Source organism: Salmo salar, chromosome 01 (genome assembly GCF_965601325.2).
Source record: "Salmo salar chromosome 01, fSalSal1, whole genome shotgun sequence".
NCBI lineage: Eukaryota > Metazoa > Chordata > Actinopteri > Salmoniformes > Salmonidae > Salmo > Salmo salar.
In genome coordinates, this window is record NC_138291.1 from 96,564,835 (window position 1) to 96,585,537 (window position 20,703).

Sequence of the window (20,703 nt, forward strand, 5' to 3'; positions counted from 1 at the left end):
CTAGTAATAGGCTAGTGTCAGCTAGTGATAGCTAGTGTTAGCAAGTGTTAGGCTAGCTAGTAGTCTCTGAAATCACAGACCTAAAGGATTCTCTTGGACATTTAGAAAGAAAACAAATCCGGGAAGGGTATTCTTCAGACAGAAAACTCTCCCAAGTTTGGGTAGGTAGGCCAAGCCTGAAAAATCATCATTGGTTACCGCCTTGGTTACCGCCTAATGTGTTGCATTATGGGGATATAAATTGGCCGCCTGCGCCTACATGACAATGGCATTAACTTTACAAAAAAATATGTGATCAAAGACTGCAAGTTTCTTCAGTTGCTCTTCACCATCTTCAGCCTACAGCCACTGCCTGCATTGTGGGAGGCTCTTTTGTCAACCAATCATTAAGATGTTTTTGTTTGCCTCACACGAACATGACCAAAGATGTGACTGAAACAGGAACCAAATTTGCGATTTTCATGTATACAGTGGACAAATGAATGTGAGGCTCTCAATAACCAATTGATAGTACAGTGTACAATATAAAAAAATAGGACAATGTATTTACAGTTTGAATGTGCGATAAATGTTTATTTCGACATTACAAAAAAAACCGGGTATAAACGACAGCAACACTGCCATGTTGCACTGAGCTGTGCCTTTGGAAAACCACAACTTTTGGCTGTTGCAGATGCACCTCCCCGACTTCACTCCTCGACTTTCATCTGCAGTCTATTGCTTCAGCCTTAACACTCAAGAGTCCATTCTTTATCTGAAGCACGTAAGCAGACATCTCAGAGCATCAGGCAAATCCCTTGCAGTGGTTTTAGTGAATGTACTGTAAATGATGCAAACTAGCCACTTGTGAAATGCACTAATTAAAAATAACCTCTGCATTCTCCATCTCGCTAGCTAGATAGCTACCACTTTACAGTGCCTTCAGAAAGTATTCATATTCGTATTCCCTTTGGCTTATTCCATTTTTATGTGTTACAGCCTGAATTCAAAATGGATTCTACACACAATACCATTTTCAGACCTTGCTTTTGATTTATGTAAAAACTATAACTTGGCCCCTCAGGAACATTCACTGTCTTCTTGGTAAGCAACTCCAGTGTAGATTTGGCCTTGTGTTTTAGGTTATTGTCCTGCTTAAGGGTGAATTAATCTCCCAGTGTCTGGTGGAAAGTAGACTGAGCCAGATTTTCCTCTAGGATTTTGCCTGTGCTTAGCTCCATTCCATTGATTTTGTTTTACCCTGAAATACTCCCCAGTCCCTTAACAATTACAAGCATACCCATAACATGATGCAGCCACCACTATGCTTGAAAATATGGAGAGTGGTACTCAGTAATGTGTTGTATTGTACTTGCCCCAAATATAACACTTTATGTTCAGGACTAAAGTTGCTTTGAATTGCTTTGCCACGTCTTTTGCTGTATTCATTTAGTGCCTTGTTGTAAACAGGATGCATGTTATTTTTTCTTTTTTTTGTACAGGCTTCCTTCTTTTCACTCCGTCATTTAGGTTAGTATTGTGGAGTAACGACTATTTTGTTGATCTATCCTCAGTTTTCTCCTATCACAACTGTTAAACTCTGTAACTGTTTTAAAGTCACCATGGTGAAATCTCTGAGTGGTTTTCTTCCTCTCCGGCAACTAAATTAGGAAGGACGCCTGTATCTTTGTAGTGACTGGGTGTATTGATACAGCATCCAAAGTGTAATTAATAACCACACCATGCTCAAAGATATATTCAATGTCTGCTTTTTTTTATTTTTACCCATCCACCAATAGGTGGTGCTCTTTGCGAGGCATTTGAAAACCTCCCTGGTCTTTGTGGTTGAAATTCACTGCCCGACTGAGGGAGCTTACAGATAATTGTATGTGTGGGGTACAGAGATGAGGTAGTCATTCAAAAAACATGTTAAACACTATTATTGTCCATGCAACTTATTATGTGACTTGCTAAGCACATTTTTACTCTTGAACTTATTTAGGCTTGCCATAACAAAAGCGTTGAATACTTATTGACTCAAGACATTTCAGACTTCATTTTGAGGTTATCTGTAAAAATGTATGGGATGGGGATGTTGACGCTAGGGAAACAAACAGACAGGGCCGTGGTGTCACTGGATAAGGTAGCGACGTGCTTCCCTGTTCCAAAGAAATGAATAGAGATCATTAGAGATCATTTAAAATGGCTTCCACCATTTTAAAGTAGTCAACTGGGTGGGGATTCCGGAGTAATCAGCCAAGGATCAGAGCATTGTCTTCTTCTTCAAATTGGATTGCCTATAGTTAGTAAATGGCTTTGAGCTATATTACCGACATCTAGTGACCACACTAAATGAATGGCACACACGATTTGGTTTAAGACTCCAGCACTGCAGGTGGAGGTAAATCACCAATGTTAGCCTCAATGGCACTGCCCATGCTGTCACAGGCAAGGTACTTGTACGGATGAGATGTGAATGCTGGGACAATGAGGAAGTTTGACTAAGTGCACTGGGCCGGGCTATGGATCGCAGTGCTAGAGGCGTCACTACAGACCCGGGTTCGATCCCGGGCTGTATCACAACCTGCTGTGATCGGGAGTCCAATAGGGGTGGCGCAAAATTGGCCCAGCGTTGTCCGGGTTAGGCCTTCATTGTAAATAAGAATATGTTCTTAACGGACTTGCCGAGTTAAATAAAGCTTATTTTTAAAATATTTTCTTTTGTGCAGCATGATGCATCTTTTTTTCCCAAAGTTTAGAAGAGAAAAAACTAACACTGAAAATAATTTACCATAGTTAATAGTTTTAGTATAGTTTTAGTTTCTCAAACGTGTTTCTTAATTATTTTATTGCAGTTTACTAAATCGTTTTTTTGATTAGTTTTTGTTTTTGTTTTAGTTTCAGTTTTAATTTACTATAATAACCTCTGAACTTTACTGGAAAGTTTTTGAACGTTCTGAGAACATGCCTTTAAATAGAACCATGAGGAAACGTTATGCTAAAGTACTGAAATTCCCACAGAAGAACGTTGTTTCTCAACGTTTTCTGAACTATTTGAGAACATTCCCAATATCAAACCAGTTGGAGAACATTCCTACATTACCAACATTTTTATTAAATGTAACCATGTTTGAACTTTTAGGAAATGTTCTGTTAAAGTAATGAAATACCAAGAAAATAATGTTTTTTTGTCAAGTTCCTTAAATGTGCTGAAAATGTTCCAAAGCCAAGCAACTATCCTGCACCATTCCCAGAAAGTTGTGGGAAGTTTGTAACCATGCTCTCACCAAGCTCTAAGAAACATATGGTTCTCAGAACGTTATGTGCTAGCTGGGTAGGCCTTATTTAGACAGAATACAACATAAAACACACGTGCTTAATAGAGAAAGGGCCTTGTTGTGTGTGTGTGTGTGTGTGTGTGTGTGTGTGTGTGTGTGTGTGTGTGTGTGTGTGTGTGTGTGTGTGTGTGTGTGTGTGTGTGTGTGTGTGTGTGTGTGTGTGTGTGTGTGTGTGTGTGTGTCTGGAATGTTTACTCTGCATTTGTTTAGTGTGCTAACAAGGTCTGCCAGCGTCCTCCCCGACCCGTCTCCTACCATCAACAGATCAACAGTAAGCTTAGGTAAGGGCCAGTACAGTAGAATACAGCTAGAGTAGAGGTAGCGAGGGGAATTCTACCTGTGTAACTGGGAGAAACTCTGGGCTTGGGAGCACTGGCATTCATCTCAGGCACCATTGGTCTGGACATTGGTGTGGTTGAGGTGAACAATGATAACTTGGGAAAAGAGGAAGGAAACATGTAATCAACATACAACATACATATCCCCCCATACATTAGGTATTTCTCTTTATCATTTTCTTAATCAAATCAAATTTTATTTGTCACATGCGCCGAATACAGCAGGTCAACCTTACAGTGAAGTGCTTACTTACAAGCCCTTAACCAACAATGCAATTTTACCTAAAAAAATAATAATAATAAAAGCAACAAATAACAATGTTGATTCCTTTTTTCCAGTAGGCTTTTGCAAAATAATTTCAGCTATGTTTCAGTGACCAAAAATATTCAGCAAGAATGACATTACTTGTCACGGTCAGACAGTCATGTAAGGTCTAGTTGGTAACTTACTGTGCTCTCTGGGCTGTCTGGGGCCGAGGGGGACAGGTCAGACCCCGACGCAGAGCTGGACACATCAGACTGGTCCTGAGGAACCATGTAGAATCCCTGGGAACTATTCTGTAAATGGCTTAGGCGTTTGGAAGACACAGTTTGCGGTGACATCCCCTGTGGGTTCCTTGGAGGGGTGTTGTAGCCCATCATAGAGGGAGATATGTGGTTATGCTGCCAGCTGGGGTGTCTGTTTTGAGAGTACACAGACCCAGACCCATCCCTCTGCATCTGTGTTGGAGTGTCTGCGCCCTGGTAGACACTGTGCTGTTTTCCTTCACCTTGAGGGTAGGGGACCTCCACTGGAGCTGTCTGATAGTGGGGGGAGTAGATGGACGGGTAGCCCGACTGGGGGTGGGTTAGCTGGGGGTGGAAGCCTGCTATGGAGGGCATCCCTTGGTTGGCCAGGGTATTGGCAGGGATGAAGGAGTGGGCCATGCTCATCGCCATAGAGATCACATTGGCCAGGGAGAAGAGGGGCTGTGTGTGGGAAGGCCACATGTCGGAGTGCTGGGGTTGAGCAGAGGGAGACAGAGGGTTCCCCTCCCCGCTGTACTCTGAGGGGCTCGGGGCATCAGAGTGGGGGCCCCCGGAGAAGGCTGGGGAGTAAACGGAGGGGAACATGGGGTTGCTGGCAACCCGTGTGAGGGGAGAATGGGCTGGTTTTGGGGAGCCGGGGTTCACTGGGTAAGGGAAAGGGAAGTGTGTGTGGCTCATGAAGGGGGGCATGTGGTAGTGCTGCTTGGGATGGGGGTGCTGCTGCTTGGGATGGGGATGCTCTGGGGAGAACATGGAGGCTGGGTGGTGCTGCTGGGGGTGGGGGTGCTCTGGGGAGAACATGGAGGCTGGGTGGTGCTGCTGGGGGTGTGGGTGCTGCTGCTGGGGTTGGGGGTGCTCTGGGGAGAACATGGAGGCTGGGTGGTGCTGCTGGGGGTGGGGGTGCTGCTGCTGGGGATGAGGGTGCTCTGGGGAGAACATGGAGGCTAGGTGGTGCTGCTGGTAGTGAGGAGAACCTGGAAGATAGAAACAAAACAGAACAGTTTATGTTACCGTAATTTCCAGACTATAAACCGCTACTTTTTTCCCACGCTTTGAACCTCGCGGCTTAAACAATGACGCAGCTAATATATGGATTTTTCCCGCTTTAAAAAAAAAAAGAAAAAAAAAACACATTCTGTGACGTGCTCAGTTTTTTGGCGGCATGAAGCTTTCATTAGACCAATGAAATTGCCGATCGGGTTAAGGTCAAACAACTTTTTTGTTTACTGTTTAAATCGAGCGCGCTCAAACTTCCCATCATTATGATTACGGTAGTCATTTTGTCACCCTCATCTCGGCAAAGACACGGAGAAATGCATATGATGCAGCTTTCAAGTTGAAGGCGATTGATCTGGCTGTTGGAAAAGGAAATAGAGCTGCTGCACGCGACCTTGGTCTGGAGCAATGACTTTCTTGGTAGGCTACTGTTTACTGCCGTGTTTCGTTAAAGCCTATTTATTTTTGTTACAAGCCGTGTTTCGTTAAAGCCTATTTATTTTTGTTACAAGCCGTGTTTCGTTAAAGCCTGTAAAGTTCATTTGTTTCAATGTACCGGTAGGCACATGCGGCTTATAGACATGTGCGGCTTATTTATGTTCAAAATATATATATTTTTTTAATTCAGTGGGTATATTCAGGTGCGCTCAATAGTCCGGATATTACGGTAGTTATTATCAAATTGAAGTAACTTTTCTTTACTGAGAGGGAACTTCATGTGTGGTGACAGATTGGTAGACACAAAACAACACAACATTACCTAACTCAGAAATACCACTTATGTAAAAAGAACTCCTTACAAAACCTCAATGTGTTCTTTACAGTGTCCTCATACAAACTGTTATGCCAACGTCTAGAGAACCCCTTAGGTTGTAAAAGAGTGGGAAACGGACTTATCAAACAGAGACTAGTGAATTATATTATTCTTGCTCCATCTCACTCTCCTCAGATTTTGGATTGTTCCTTCTACCCCACTGCCAAGTGACATCAGGCATTTAGAACATAAATCCCTCATGTGCGATGGTTTCCATGGCGAATGGCAGGGTTTTGTCTTAACAAAATCACAGTTTAAGAGAGAGCTTTGATGAGATTGTCATTGCATAACAGGCGCTGATAGCCAGAGTGGTTGGGACATGTGCAGTTATGTATGCATCCCAAATGGCACCCAAAAGTAGTGCCTTGGTCAAAAGTAGTGTATAATGTAGGGAATAGGATCCCATTTGGGACGCAGGCAGGGATTTATTTTGGATTAGACATTTAATGGAGCAAAGAAAGACTAGTTTTGACATTTTATGAAAGTCTGAAATTGAAAACATCCCACTGGGCACAGGGATTAGTGTGGATGCCATTACACTACCCCATCCATTGATTTTAAATTGTATTCAACAATGGCTCTACAGTTATGAACCAACAGGCCTCCTGTCACTGAGGTAAACCAGCCACTAACATATCAGTCACTGAGGTAATCCAGCCATTAACACGCCAGTCATTTAGGTAATCCACCCACTAACACACCAGTCATTGAGATAATCCAGCCACTAACACGCCAGTCACTGAGGTAATCCAGCCACTAACACGCCAGTCACTGAGGTAATCCAGCCACTAACACGCCAGTCACTGAGGTAATCCAGCCATTAACACGCCAGTCACTGAGGTTATCCAGCCACTCACACACCAGTTACTGAGGTAATCCAGCCACTAACACGTCAGTCACTGAGGTAATCCAGCCACTAACATGTCAGTCACTGAGGTAATCCAGCCACTAACACGCAAGTCACTGAGGTAATCCACCCACTAACATACCAGTCACTGAGGTAATCCAGCCACTAACATGCCAGTCACTGAGGTAATCCACCCACTAACATGCCAGTCACTGAGGTAATCCAGCCACTAACACGCCAGTCACTGAGGTAATCCACCCACTAACATACCAGTCACTGAGGTAATCCAGCCACTAACATGTCAGTCACTGAGGTAATCCAGCCACTAACATGTCAGTCACTGAGGTAATCCAGCCACTAACATGTAAATTCAGATAGAAATATAGTTTGGGCAACACTCAGTTCCAGCAGGCATTGTGAAGCCAGACTGTGCTGTGGCTGTGTCCAGCAGAGAACAGAGAGACAACAGGGGAAGGAGGAAGGGGGGATATACTTCAGATGGCCTCCAAGTCTTGTGGGGTGGAAGGGGACATTGTGTGTTCTTTAATTGACTTTAAATGCTTCCATCTCCTCCAGTGGAGGGGGGGAGCTTTCTTGGAAAGAGGGGGAGTGGGATTGTTTGTGTGCGTGTGTCTGTATGTGTATGCGTACGTTTCTGTGTGCGTGTGCTAGAAAACAGAAAACAGGCTGGGAAAGCTTATGCTTCACAGTGACTGCATTCACCTCTCGAAAAGAGGCAACAAGCTTCCTTCAGATGAGGTAATTACCAAAGAGGCCCTGGGGCAAGGCTGGCACGGCACCACTGAGGCACAAAACCGGGCTTTGAGGTGTAGGGAAAGTTAGTCGGGACCATTCAAATGTCCTGACAATACTAAGAACGTGGTCTGAGGAGGGAGGGGTTTTACGACAGTGTCGGGACCGGTTTGTGTTCCACTGCCAAGATGAGGATGCATCCCAAATGGCACGCTATTCCTTTAATAGTGCACTACTTTAGACCAGGCTTTGGTCGTGCCCTATAGGTCATAGGGTGTCATTTAGTCTGCAACAGTCCTCTCTCTGTGGTGAACAGTAAACAATGCTAAGTCTCTTCACATGGGCCTGTGGGGAGGAGGAGGAGAGGTAGGCTGTTACAGTACAGTACCTGGGGCGTTGTGGAAAGACTGGGAGCGTAATAGAGGTCTCCATGCAGGTAAAGTCACGTCTGCTGGGCTGAAGAAGTCTCCTCCATCAGTGGGACCCAAGGGAGAACCATGCACGCCTACACTGGGGTCAGCCATGCTGAAGTCTGGGAGAACAGACAGATACAGACAGTCAAGTCAGTCTCAGTCATTGAGATGGACATGCACAGTGGCAAGAAAATGCATGTATATTTACCATACAAACCCTAGTGAACATACAGTAGGTGTAGGGAGGTTGAATATGAATAGAGACCAAGCAGCACAAGATGATACTGAGAAGAACTGAGGTTTCGTTTTCTTACCTGGTAGAGAGAAGGCAGAGTGTGTCCACTCCACAATGTGACTGTGAAGATTAGGCTGGGAGAGAGGACACAGATATACACAGTGAGTTAGAGATTGTCTGGTAATTTTTTAATACTTTTTAGCCAGTAGTTCTGAAATTAGCGCTCACGTGCCAAAAGTGGTCCCTGAAAGTTGCGTACTACATCACATATGAGCAGATATGTGCACCACATCATTTCTCTCTCTCTCACTCTCCTGTGTGTGCATCTTGCTAGGTGTCACTCAAATGGACAGGGGCTGAAGCTCATTGGCTAGAACTTACATTGCTAGGGGGCTGGCCCAAGTAGGGGAAAATGTAACAAAAATGGCGCAGCACAGCTTTCAATCTAATTGAGGTAAAACAGTAATTCTGCTCATAGATTATGCATGTATGAACTACACATTGACACATCCAGCCCAAAGCGAGAGGTTTAAAAAATACTTAGTAGTCGCCAAAGTTCCAGAACATTTCATTAATAAACATAAACATAGGACATAAACCCAATGGGTTTGTTGTGAGAAGTCAGTTGCATTAAGGCAGGGTCATTATAATGATGAGGACCATTTGAATAACGACCCATTAAGACAATCATTAACAACTATGTGGTGTTCCCATTACTTCGCTTTGGTCTAAATCTTTTAACCACCATAATATGTACTAATAACTAACTTTAACCCGTCCTAATTAGGAAACAAACTAACAGTTCCACTAACGGTCCGTATGTAGCCAAACGTAGCTGCTGCTCATGTTGGTATCTGTACTGATGGCGCAAAAGCCATGACAGGGAGACATAGTGGAGTGGTAACGCGCGTGCAAGCAGTTGCTTGCCATTTGGGTACAGTGCAGCATCCACCGAGAGGCTCTTGCTGCCAAGGGAATGCCTGACAGCTTGAAAGACATTTTGGACACTACAGTGAAAATGGTTAACTTTGTTAAAGCAAGGCCCCTGAACTCTCGTGTATTTTCTGCACTATGCAATGATATGGGCAGCGACCATGTAACGCTTTTACAACATACAGAAGTGCGCTGGTTATCAAGGGGCAAAGTATTGGCAGATTTTTTTTAATTTGAGAGACAAGCTTAAAGTTTTCTTTACTGACCATAATTTTCACTTGTCTGACCGCTTGCATGATGACGAGTTTCTCACACAACTGGCCTATCTGGGTGATGTTTTTTCTCGCCTGAATGATCTGAATCTAGCATTAAAGGGACTCTCCGCAACTATATTCAAAGTGAGGGACAAAATTGAGGCTATGATTAAGAAGTTGGAGCTCTTCTCTGTCTGCATTAACAAGGAAAAGACACAGGTCTTTCCATCATTGTATGATTTTTTTGTGTCTAAATGAACTCAAGCTTACGGACAATGTCAAATGTGATATAGCGAAGCACCTGAGTGAGTTGGGTGTGCAATTACACAGGTACTTTCCCAAAATTGATGACACAAACAACTGGATTCGTTATCCCTTTCATGCCCTGCCTCCAGTCCACTTACCAATATCTGAACAAGAGAGCCTCATCGAAATTGCAACAAGCGGTTCTGTGAAAATTCAATTTAATCAGAAGCCACTGACAGATTTCTGGATTGGGCTGCCCTCAGAGTATCCTGCCTTGGCAAATCGCACTGTGAAGACACTGATGCCCTTTGCAACCACATACCTATGTGAGAGTGGATTCTCGGCCCTCACTAGCATGAAAACTAAATACAGGCACAGACTGTGTGGAAAATGATTTAAGACTGAGACTCTCTCCAATACAATCCAACATTGCAGAGTTATGTGCATCCTTTCAAGCACACCCTTCCCATTAAAATAGCCTCCAACACTCTACTCAGCAAACTGGATGTAGTCTATCACAGTGCCATCCGTTTTGTCACCAAAACCCCATATACTACCCACCACTGCGACCTGTATGCTCTCGTTGGCTGGCCCTCGCTACATATTCGTCGCCAAACCCAATGGCTCCAGGTCATCTATAAGTCTTTGCTAGGTAAAGCCCCGCCTTATCTCAGCTCACTGGTCACCATAGCGACACCCACCCGTAGCACGCGCTCCAGCAGGTATATTTCACTGGTCATCCCTAAAGCCAACACCCCCTTTGGCTACCTTTCCTTCCAGTTCTCTGCTGCCAATGACTGGAACGAATTGCAAAAATCACTGAAGCTGGAGACTTATATCTCCCTCTCTAACTTTAAGCATCAGCTGTCAGATCAGCTTACCGATCACTGTACCTGTACATAGCCCATCTGTAAATAGCCCACCCAACTACCTCATCCCCATATTGTTATTTATCTTCTTGCTCTTTTGCACCCTAGTATCTCTACTTGCACATCATCATCTCTATCACCCCAGTGTTAATGCTAAATTGTAATTCGCCTCCATGGCCTATTTATTTCCTTACCTCCCTAATCTTCTACATTTGCACACACTGTACATATATTTTTCTATTGTGTTGACTGTACGTTTGTTTAAGTGTAACTCTGTGTTGTTGTTTTTGTCGCACTGCTTTGCTTTATCTTGGCCAGGTCGCAGTTGCAAATGAGAACTTGATCTCAACTGGCCCACCTGGTTAAACAAAGGTAAAATCATTTTTTTTATTTTTTATTAACCTGTGGTGAGTTATTTACAATTTTCGATGAACAAATAAGGTTTTATATGTAAGATTGTTAAATAAAGAACAAAATGATTGATTATTATTATATAATTATTTGTGCCCTGGTCCTATAAGAGCTCTTTGTCATTTCCCACGAGCCGGGTTGTGACAAACTCACACTCATTCTTATGTTTAATAAATGTATCTTATAGTGTGTGTGTGTGGCAGGCTAACAATATTTGAGAGTTTGCTGATTCTGGTGCTAGAGGGGGTACGCAGCTGGAGGTTGAATGTTTGAAGGGGTACGGGACTCTAAAAAGTTTGGGAACCACTGGTCTAGTCACAGATTTGTCTTATTTCCTTGAATTATTAGACTGTAATGAGAACAGACATACATGTCCAGGGGTCCACTCCTATCCCGTCTTCCATGAGGAGTTTTATATCAACAAATAACTTCAGAACCAATCTGAGATGCTTTTAAGAATAGAAGCGGATATGCCCCTAACCGTAATCCACAACCAGGACAGAGATCATTTGCATCCCAAATGGCACCTTATTCCTTTTATAGTGCATTACTTTTGACCATGCCCCTACTTTTGACCAAGCCCCTATGTTCTGGTCAAAAGTAGTGGACTGTGTGGGGAAAAGGGTGCAATTTGGGATGCACAAATATTGTTGTGGTTACACTCTCTCAGACAGAACTCATTTTCTAGTGTCACGCCCTGGACATAGAGAGGTTTTTTATTCTCTGTTTTGGGTAGGCCAGGGTGTAACTAGGGTGGGCATTCTATGTTCCTTTTTCTATGTCCTTTATTTTCTATGTTTTGGCCGGGTATGGTTCTCAATCAGGGACAGCTGTCTATCGTTGTCTCTGATTGCGAACCATACTTAGGTAGCCCTTTTCCCTCCTTGTGTTGTGGGAAGTTGACTTTGTTTATGGCACATAGCCTTTAGCTTCACGGTTTGTTGGGTAGTGTTTATTGTTTTGTTCGGCGTCTTTTCTAATAAAAATAATATGTACGCTCACCACGCTGCACCTTGGTCCTCTCCTTTCAACCGAAGTGACATCTAGGGTTTTTAAGGGGAAGAGTTGGGGGGGTTTGTATTTATTATGGAAGAGCAGCAGCTACTCTTCCTGGGGTCCAGAATAATTAAAGCAGTTATACAATGAATACATTTTTTATAACTAGCCCCTACTCTACTACCACATATCTACAACACAAAATATATGTGTATGTGTGTGTATAGTGTGTATGTTGTAGTGTGTGTGTGTGTATGCATTTGTCGGTTCCTATGTTTGTGTTGCTTGACAGTCCACACAGTTCCATAATGTGCATTTGTATCTGTTTTTTAAATCTAATTTTACTGCTTGCATGAGTTACTTGATGTGGAATAGAGTTCCATGTAGTCGTGGTTCTATGTAGTACTGTGTGCCTCCCATAGTCTGTTCTGGACTTGGGGATTGTGAAGAGACCTCTGTTGGCATGTCTTATGGGATATGAGTGGGTGTTCGAACTGTGTGCCAGTTGTTCAAACAGACAGATCAGTGCATTCAACATGTCAATACCTCTCAAAAATACAAGTAGTGATGAAGTCGATCTCTCCTCCATTTTGAGCCAGGAGAGATTGACATGCATATTAAAAATGTTAGCTCTCTGTGTACATCCAAGTGCCAGCCGTGCTGCCCTGTTCTGAGCCAAATGCAATTTTCCTAAATCCCTCTTGGTGGCACTTGACCACACGACTGAACAGTATTCCAGGTGGGACAAAACTAGGGCCTGTAGGACCTGCCTTGTTGATAGTGCTGTTAAGAAGGTAGAGCATCGCTTTATTATGGACAGATGTCTCCCCATTTTAGCTACTGTTGTATCAATATGTTTTGACCATGAAAGTTTACAATCCAGGGTTACTCCAAGCACATTAGTCATCTCAACATGCTCAATTTCCACATTGTTCATTACAATATTTAGTTGAGGTTTTAGTGAATGATTTCTCCCAAATACAGTGCTTTTAGTTTTTTCAATATTTAGGACTAACTTATTCCTTGCCACCAATTCTGAAACTAACTGCAGCTCTTTGTTAAGTGTTGCAGTCATTTCAGTCGCTGTAGTAGCTGACGTGTATAGTGTTGAGTCATCCACATACATAGACACACTGGCTTTACTCAAAGCCAGTGGCATGTCATTAGTAAAAAATAATAGAAGTAAGGGGCCTAGAACAGTGCCCTGGCGAATTCCTGATTCTACCCGGATTTTGTTGGAGAGGCTTCCGTTAAAGAACACCCTCTGTGTTCTGTTAGACAGGTAACTCATTATCCACAATATAGCAGGCGGTGTCAAGCCATAACACATACATTTTTCCAGCAGCATACTGATCGATAATGTCAAAAGCCACACTGAAGTCTAACAAAACAGCCCCCACAATCTTTTTATCATCAATTTCTCTCAGCCAATCATCAGTAATTTGTGTAAGTGCTGTGCTTCTTGAATGTCCTTCCCTATAAGCGTGCTGAAAGTCTGTTGTCAATTTGTTTACTGTAAAGCATTGTACAATCTTTTCAAAAAGTTTACTACGGGTTAGTAACAGACTGATTGGTCGGCTAGTTGAGCCAGTAAAGGGGGCTTTACTATTTTTAGATAGCGGAATTACTTTTGCTTCCCTCCAGGCCTGTAACGGTCGTCGTGAACACAGGACCAAAACGCAGCAGGAATATGAATGCTCATCTTTTTAATATTAAGAAAAGTGAACACTTACAAAATAAACAAAACAACGACTACACAGTTCCATAAGGCAAAGTAGCTATACAGAAAACATCTACCCACAAAACCCAAAGGAAAAACAGGCTGCCTAAGTATGACTCCCAATCAGCAACAACGATATACAGCTGTTCCTGATTGAGAGCCATACCCGGCCGAAACAAAGAAATCCCAAACATAGAAACATGGACATAGAATGCCCACCCAAATCACACCCTGACCAAACCTAAATAGAGACATAAAAAGGCTCTCTCAGGTCAGGGCGTGACAAGGCCTGAGGGCACACACTTTCTAGTAAGCTTAAATTGAAGATATGGCAAATAGGAGTGGCAATATCGTCCGCTATTATCCTCAGTAATTTTCCATCCAAGTTGTCAGACCCCGGTGGCTTGTCATCGTTGGTAGACAACAATACTTTTTTCACCTTTTCCACACTCTACGTAATTCAAAATGAACGCTTGTCTTTCATAATTTGATCAGATACACTTGGATGTGTAGTGTTAGTGTTTGTTGCTGGCATGTCATGCCTAAGTTTGCTAATCTTGCCAATGAAAAAAATCATTCAAGTAGTTGGTAATATTAGTGGATTATGTGATGAATGAGCCATCTGATTCAATGAATGATGGAGCTGAGTTTGCCTTTTTGCCGAACATTTCATTTAAGGGGCTCCAAAGCATTTTACTATCATTCTTTATGTCCTTTATCTTTGTTTCATAGTGTAGTTTCTTCTTTTTAATTCAGTTTAGTCATTTGATTTCTCAATTTGCAGTACGTTTGCCAATCGGTTGTGCAGCCAGATTTATATGCCATTCCTTTTGCCTTATCCCTCTCAAACATAATACTGTTTTTACAGTCGTTTTCTTAATGGATGCCTGCTTATTATTAACTGGGATAAGCAATTTCATGAATGTGTCAAGTGCAGCGTCTGGTTGCTCCTCATTACACACCACGGACCAACAAATATGTTTTACATCAACAACATAGGAATCACTATAAAACGCACACACAACATTAGGCCTAAAGCTTGGAACTTTGGTTTTCCTAGATATGGCTACTATATTGTGATCACTACATCCAATGGATTTGGATACTGCTTTAAAGCAAGTTTCTGCAGCATTAGTAAAGATGTGATCAATATATGTTGTTGATTTCATTCCTGTGCTGTTTGGAACTACCCTGGCTGATAACCTGAACCAGGTTTGAAGCTTTCTCTTGACTGGGCAGCCTGATGAAAGCCAGTCAATATTTAAATCACCCAGAAAATATACCTCTGTTGATATCACATACATTATCAAGAATTTCACACGTTATCCAGATACTGGCTGTTAGCACTTGGTCTACAGCTGCTTCCCACCATAATGGGCTTTAAGTGAAGCAGATAAATCTGTAACCATATTACTTCAACAGTTTTTAACATGAGATCCTCTCTAAGCTTTACAGGAATGTCGTTCTGAATATAAATGGCAACACCTCCAACGTTGGCATTTCTGTCTTTTCGGTAGATGTTATAACCATGTATTGCTAGCACTGTATCATTAAAGGTATTATCTAAGTGAGTTTCAAAAATTGTCAGAATATGAATGTCATCTGTTATTGACTTCATGGACCTTGTTTCTTAAGCTACATATGTTAACCTGGGCTATTTTTAGAACTTTTCTGGGATGCTTGATTGTTTTCATTGCTTTACTGGGAAGCTTAGCAGAGGTAGACATGCCATGTAATTGATGTTAGTGCAGGGTGAACTGCACACAGTGGACTTCCTACTAGGGCACACCGCCTCAATGCTAACAGTACAACTCTGGTTCATAGGCACATGATTACTGCATAAAATAGCTGTGGGATCAGCAGAGGCATTCGGGGCAGTAAGAGGGACATAAATGAGGTTACTTACATTGTGTCTTCCAACGCCCCTGAGATAATGTACATTTTCTGAAGCATATGACAACTCAGCAACACAATGGTAGGGATTAACACCCACAGAGCTGTAATAGTCTTGTAGCCAGTTATAGAGGGCTAAAAGTCTGCTGAATCATTCAATGCCACGATTTAGGGAGGGCAGGGGGACAGATATATTGTGGGGCATTTGTTAGGGGTCAAGTAGTGACACAATCAGTTCTTTAAAATCCATCTTCAGCTGTTCTGAGCTGCCCTTCATAATGTCATTGAATCCCACATGAACTATAATAGACTCAATTTCCTGATGCTGGTTAAAGTGTTTGGGAGCAGCTTATTGATGTCCTGTACCCATGCTGAGACATTTGTCACCATTGAACTGCCCAATACAACAGCCAGAGAAGGGAATGGAGAAATCCGGCCATTCTTACCCCTAACACAATTCGTTGAATCTTTCACGGGCCCAGGAGATGCAGGATAGCACACGCCCACTGTTCACATTGATAGGTCCAGACATCCCACTGCAAGCAGTGCCCCGTCAGATCCATCGAGGGAAAAGGAGCCGAACTCGACAACGAAGCTGCTGCTGGAGTCAACATAATGGAGTCAGCACCATCGTCGCAGACACAGGCAATCCCAGTGATGAGGGCGCAGGTAGATCAGGCACCAATGCAGCGAAGCTATTCCATGTCAATCTGCTATGAACCTCTCGCAGTTACTCCCATCCATTAAGCATCATGCCGCTGCCTTCGGTTTCCAACGAATTGTGACATGGAACCAGCTCTTTTTGGAACATTCTTCTTGGTGTTCTCCGTCTACTTCATTACAGGATGGAGGAGAAGAAGCAGAAAGAGATGACTTCCTTCGCAGGCATGTTCCAGGAAGCACCTGCCATTCAGATAGGGACAGACGACAAGGCGGGGAAACATCCATCAGACCCAAGCGGTGTCCAGCCATAGGAGTTGAGAACAAGAAAGTTACAGTTTGTGTTTTCCCTATAAGTTTGCGCAGAATTTAGATTTGTTTGCTAAGCATAGCCAAGTCATTCCTGTAATCCTCCGCTAGCAAACAATTGCTGCATTGGAACTCCGGATTGTCAATATTGTCGCGGACAAGAGCGCAAATAAACACAGCTCTACAGAGCTGGAAACATTCATTAGCTACTTCAGGCGAAGCGGGTTCCATTGCAAGCTAGCTAGCTAGCTGGCTAGTTGATTGCAGGTGTTGACACAGGTGTCTGAGTTTGTGAGCTGAGTTGGTGTCCCCTGACAGCAGCATGCCTGTAACTCCACCACGGTGTTATAAATTCCTCAATATGTAACGTTAACCTTGATTTTTATCCGACTGAGCGTCCAGCTACGAATGTCATCTCTCGCCACAGACAGGTTTAGTAACACCACAGCAAAAGCAGGCAGTGACGTCTGACGCCTCCCGGGGGGACACAAATAGTCCAAATAGCCTAGAAATGTATAAGGCTATATGGGATCTCAGTTAGAGATGTGGTCGGGTCAGCAGCCTGTTTTCAATCAGGTCCTGATCCGGAGCCAGGAAGAAGAGATTTCCAGGACTGCGTGAGGTAATTATGTACCCAGGGGGTAATATGTGTAGGAGAAGGAGTTACCGGTCCTCCCGACCCACATGAAACAACACATTGTTCTCCACTATGGACATCCTAGATCTGTTTACTGGAAGGCACAGCACAGCAGACATGTTGTTCTCTGGAGATAGGAACATGTCCTGGAATTACAGAGTATTCTCTCCTGGCTGCCATTATCTAGGTACATGTACATCTGAAATGGCTACCTATTCCCTATATAGTGCACTACTTTTGACCAGAGCCCTAAACCCAAAGGCAGTGCACTATAAAGGGAATAGGGTGCCATGTGGGATGGAGACCCTTTCTCAGTGAACCACTCTGAACATAAATAATGGTCTAGTTATATTATTAGAGCTGGAATGTAATGTACACAGGAGGGTGGAGAGGAAAGAGGGAGGCCTGTTGGTGCTTCCACTAATGACATCATAGGATTTATATGAAGGTTCAAGAGATTTTTAGTACCACCATGTCCTGATTACAGTGTTACTCATATTGCTTTCTCCATAACTCCTAAACCCAGGAATCATTTTAACTATTAACTAATGCGTTTGAGCCAATCACTTGTGTTGTGACAAGGTAGGGTGGTATACAGGAGATAGCTCTATTTGGTAAAAGACCAAGTCCATATTATGGCAAGAACAGCTCAAATAAGCAAAGCGAAACGACAGTCCATCATTACTTGAAGACATGAAGGTCAGTCAATCTGGAACATTTCAAGAACGTTGAACATTCCTTCAAGTTCAGTTGCAAAAACCATCAAGCGCTATGATGAAACTGTCTCTCATGAGGACCGCCACAGGAATGGAAGACCAAGCGTTACCTCTGCTGCAGAGGATAAGTTCATTAGAGTCACCAGCCTCAGAAATTACGGTCGAAATAAATGCTTCACAGAGTTCAAGTAACAGACACATCAACATCAACTGTTCAGAGGAGACTGTGTGAATTAGGCCTTCATGGTCAAATTGCTGCAAAGAAACCACTACTAAAGGACACCAATAATAACAAGAGACTTGCTTGGGCCAAGAAACACGAGCAATGGACATTAGACCAGTGGAAATTTGTCCTTTGGTCTGAAGTCCAAATTGGAGATATTTGGTTCCAACAGCTGTGTCTTTGTGAGATGTGGTGTGGGTGAAGGAATGATCTCAGCATGTGTATTTCCCACCGTAAAACATGGAGGAGGAGGAGGTTTTATGGTGTGGGGGTGCTTTGCTGGTGACACTGTCTGTGATTTATTTAGAATTCAAGGCATACTTAACCAGCATGGCTACCACAGCATTCTGCAGCGATACACCATCCTATCTGATCTGGGCTTAGTGGGACTATCAATTGTTTTTCAACAGGACAATGACCCAACACACCTCCAGGATGTGTAAAGGCTATTTGACCAAGAAGGAGAGTAATGGAGTGCTACATCAGATGACCCGGCCTCCACAATCCCCCTACCTCAACCAAATTGAGATGGTTTGGGATGAGTCGGACCACAGAGTAAAGGAAAAGCAGCCAACAAGTGCTCAGCATATGTGGGAACTCCTTCAAGACTGTTGGAAAAGCATTCCAGGTCAAGCAGGTTGAGAGAATGCCAAGAGTGTGCAAAGCTGTCATCAAGGCAAAGGGTGGCTATTTGAAGAATCTCAAATATAAAATATATTTTGATTTGTTTAACACATTGTTGTCTTTGGTTTAGGTGATTTTTGTATTTATTTAACTTTTATTTAACTAGGCAATTCAATGACGGCCTACCAAAAGGCAAAAGGCCTCCTGCGGGGACGGGAGCGGGGAATAAAAATTAAATAAAAATAAAAGGACAAAACACACTCCGGCTCTGACGCTCGTCGGATGTGGCAGGGCTTGAAAACTATTACGGAGGGAAACCCAGATGAGAGCTGCCCAGTGACGCGAGCCTACCAGACAAGCTTTTACGCTCGCTTCGGGGCAAGCAACACTGAAGCATGCACGAGAGCACCAGCTGTTCTGGATGACTGTGTGATAACGCTCTCGGTAGCCGATGTGAACAAAACCTTTAAACAGGTCAACATTCACAAAGCCGCTGGGCCAGACGGACTACCAGGATGTGTACTCAAAGCATACACGGACCAACTGTCAAGTGTCTTCACTGACATTTTCAACCTCTCCCTAATCGAGTCTGTAATACCAACATGTTTCAAGCAGACCACCATAGTCCCTGGTCCCAAGGAAGCGAAGGTAACCTGCCTAAATGATTACCGCCCCGTGGCACTCAGATCGGTAGCCATGAAGTGCTTTGAAAGGCTGGTCATGGCTCACATCAACAGCATCCTCCTGGACACTCTAGACCCACTCCAATTCGCATACTGCCCCAACAGATCCATAGATGAAGCAATCTCAATCGCACTCCACACTGCCCTTTCTCACCTGGACAAAAGGAACACCTATCTGAGAATGCTGCTCATTGACAACAGCTCAGCGTTCAACACCATAGTGCCCACGAAGCTCATCACTATGCAAAGAACTCTGGGACTAAACACCTCCCTCTGCAACTGGCTTCCGACTTCCTGACGGGCTGCCCCCAGGTGGTAAGAGTAGGCAACAACACGTCTGCCACGCTGATCCTTAACACTGGGGCCCCTCAGGGGTGTGTACTTAGTCCCCTCCTGTACTCCCTGTTCACCCACGACTGCGTGTCCAAGCACGACTCCAACACTATAATTACGTTTGCTGATGACACAACAGTGGTAGGCCTGATCCCCGACGATGATGAGATGGCTTATAGGGAGGAGGTCAGAAAACTGGCAGTGGTGCCAGGACAACAACCTCTCCCTCAATGTGAGTGAGCAAGACGAAGGAGCTGATCGTGGACTACAGGAAAAGGCGGGCCGAACAGACCCCCATTCACATCGACGGGGCTGTAGTGGAGTGGGTCAAGAGTTTCAAGTTCCTTGGTGTCCATATCACCAACTAACTATCATGGTCCAAGCATACCAAGACAGTCGTGAAGAGGGCACGACAAAACCTTTTCCCCCTCAGGAGACTGAAAAGATTTGGCATGGGTCCCCAGAACCTCAAAAGGTTCTACAGCTGCACCACCGAGAGCATCCTGACCAGTTTCATCACCGCCTGGTATGGCAACTGCTCGGCATCTGACCGTAAGGCGCTACAGAGGGTAGTGCGAACGGCCCAGTACATCACTGGGGCCAAGCTCCCTGCCATCTAGGACCTATACAATAGGCGTTGTCAGAGGAAAGCCCATAAAATTGTCAGAGACTCCAGTCACCCAGATTATAGACTGTTTTCTGCTGCTACCTGAGCTAGTACTGACCTGTGACGCAGTCAATGAGTTGACCCCGTTGTGGTATTGTGGGCATGGCGCTCCATGGCTGCCGCCCATGTGGACCATGTGCTCCTTCATCAGAGTCTTCGCCCTCTTGATGATGTCACCCATACGGTGGATGAAACCCTCCTTCTCCGATGGCAAGATGAACTCATTGTGTACCTGGAAAATACACACGCCATGAATAAATCAATAACACGTCTGCAGGTTTTTCTGCC

At 43.8% G+C, this 20,703-nt stretch overlaps 1 protein-coding gene across 1 annotated transcript in view; it reads right to left on the minus strand.

The window, feature by feature from the left end:
* Positions 1 to 20,703, minus strand: part of LOC106610613 (serine/threonine-protein kinase WNK4) — a 136,408-nt gene that overhangs the window by 11,832 nt on the left and 103,873 nt on the right. Inside the window, exons 12-16 of the mRNA XM_082970807.1 lie at positions 20,474 to 20,647; positions 8,321 to 8,375; positions 7,982 to 8,125; positions 4,106 to 5,157; positions 3,655 to 3,751 (exon numbers count right to left, since the gene is read on the minus strand). Coding sequence (XP_082826933.1) covers positions 3,655 to 3,751; positions 4,106 to 5,157; positions 7,982 to 8,125; positions 8,321 to 8,375; positions 20,474 to 20,647 — 1,522 coding nt within the window. The remainder of the gene's footprint in view (positions 1 to 3,654; positions 3,752 to 4,105; positions 5,158 to 7,981; positions 8,126 to 8,320; positions 8,376 to 20,473; positions 20,648 to 20,703) is intronic.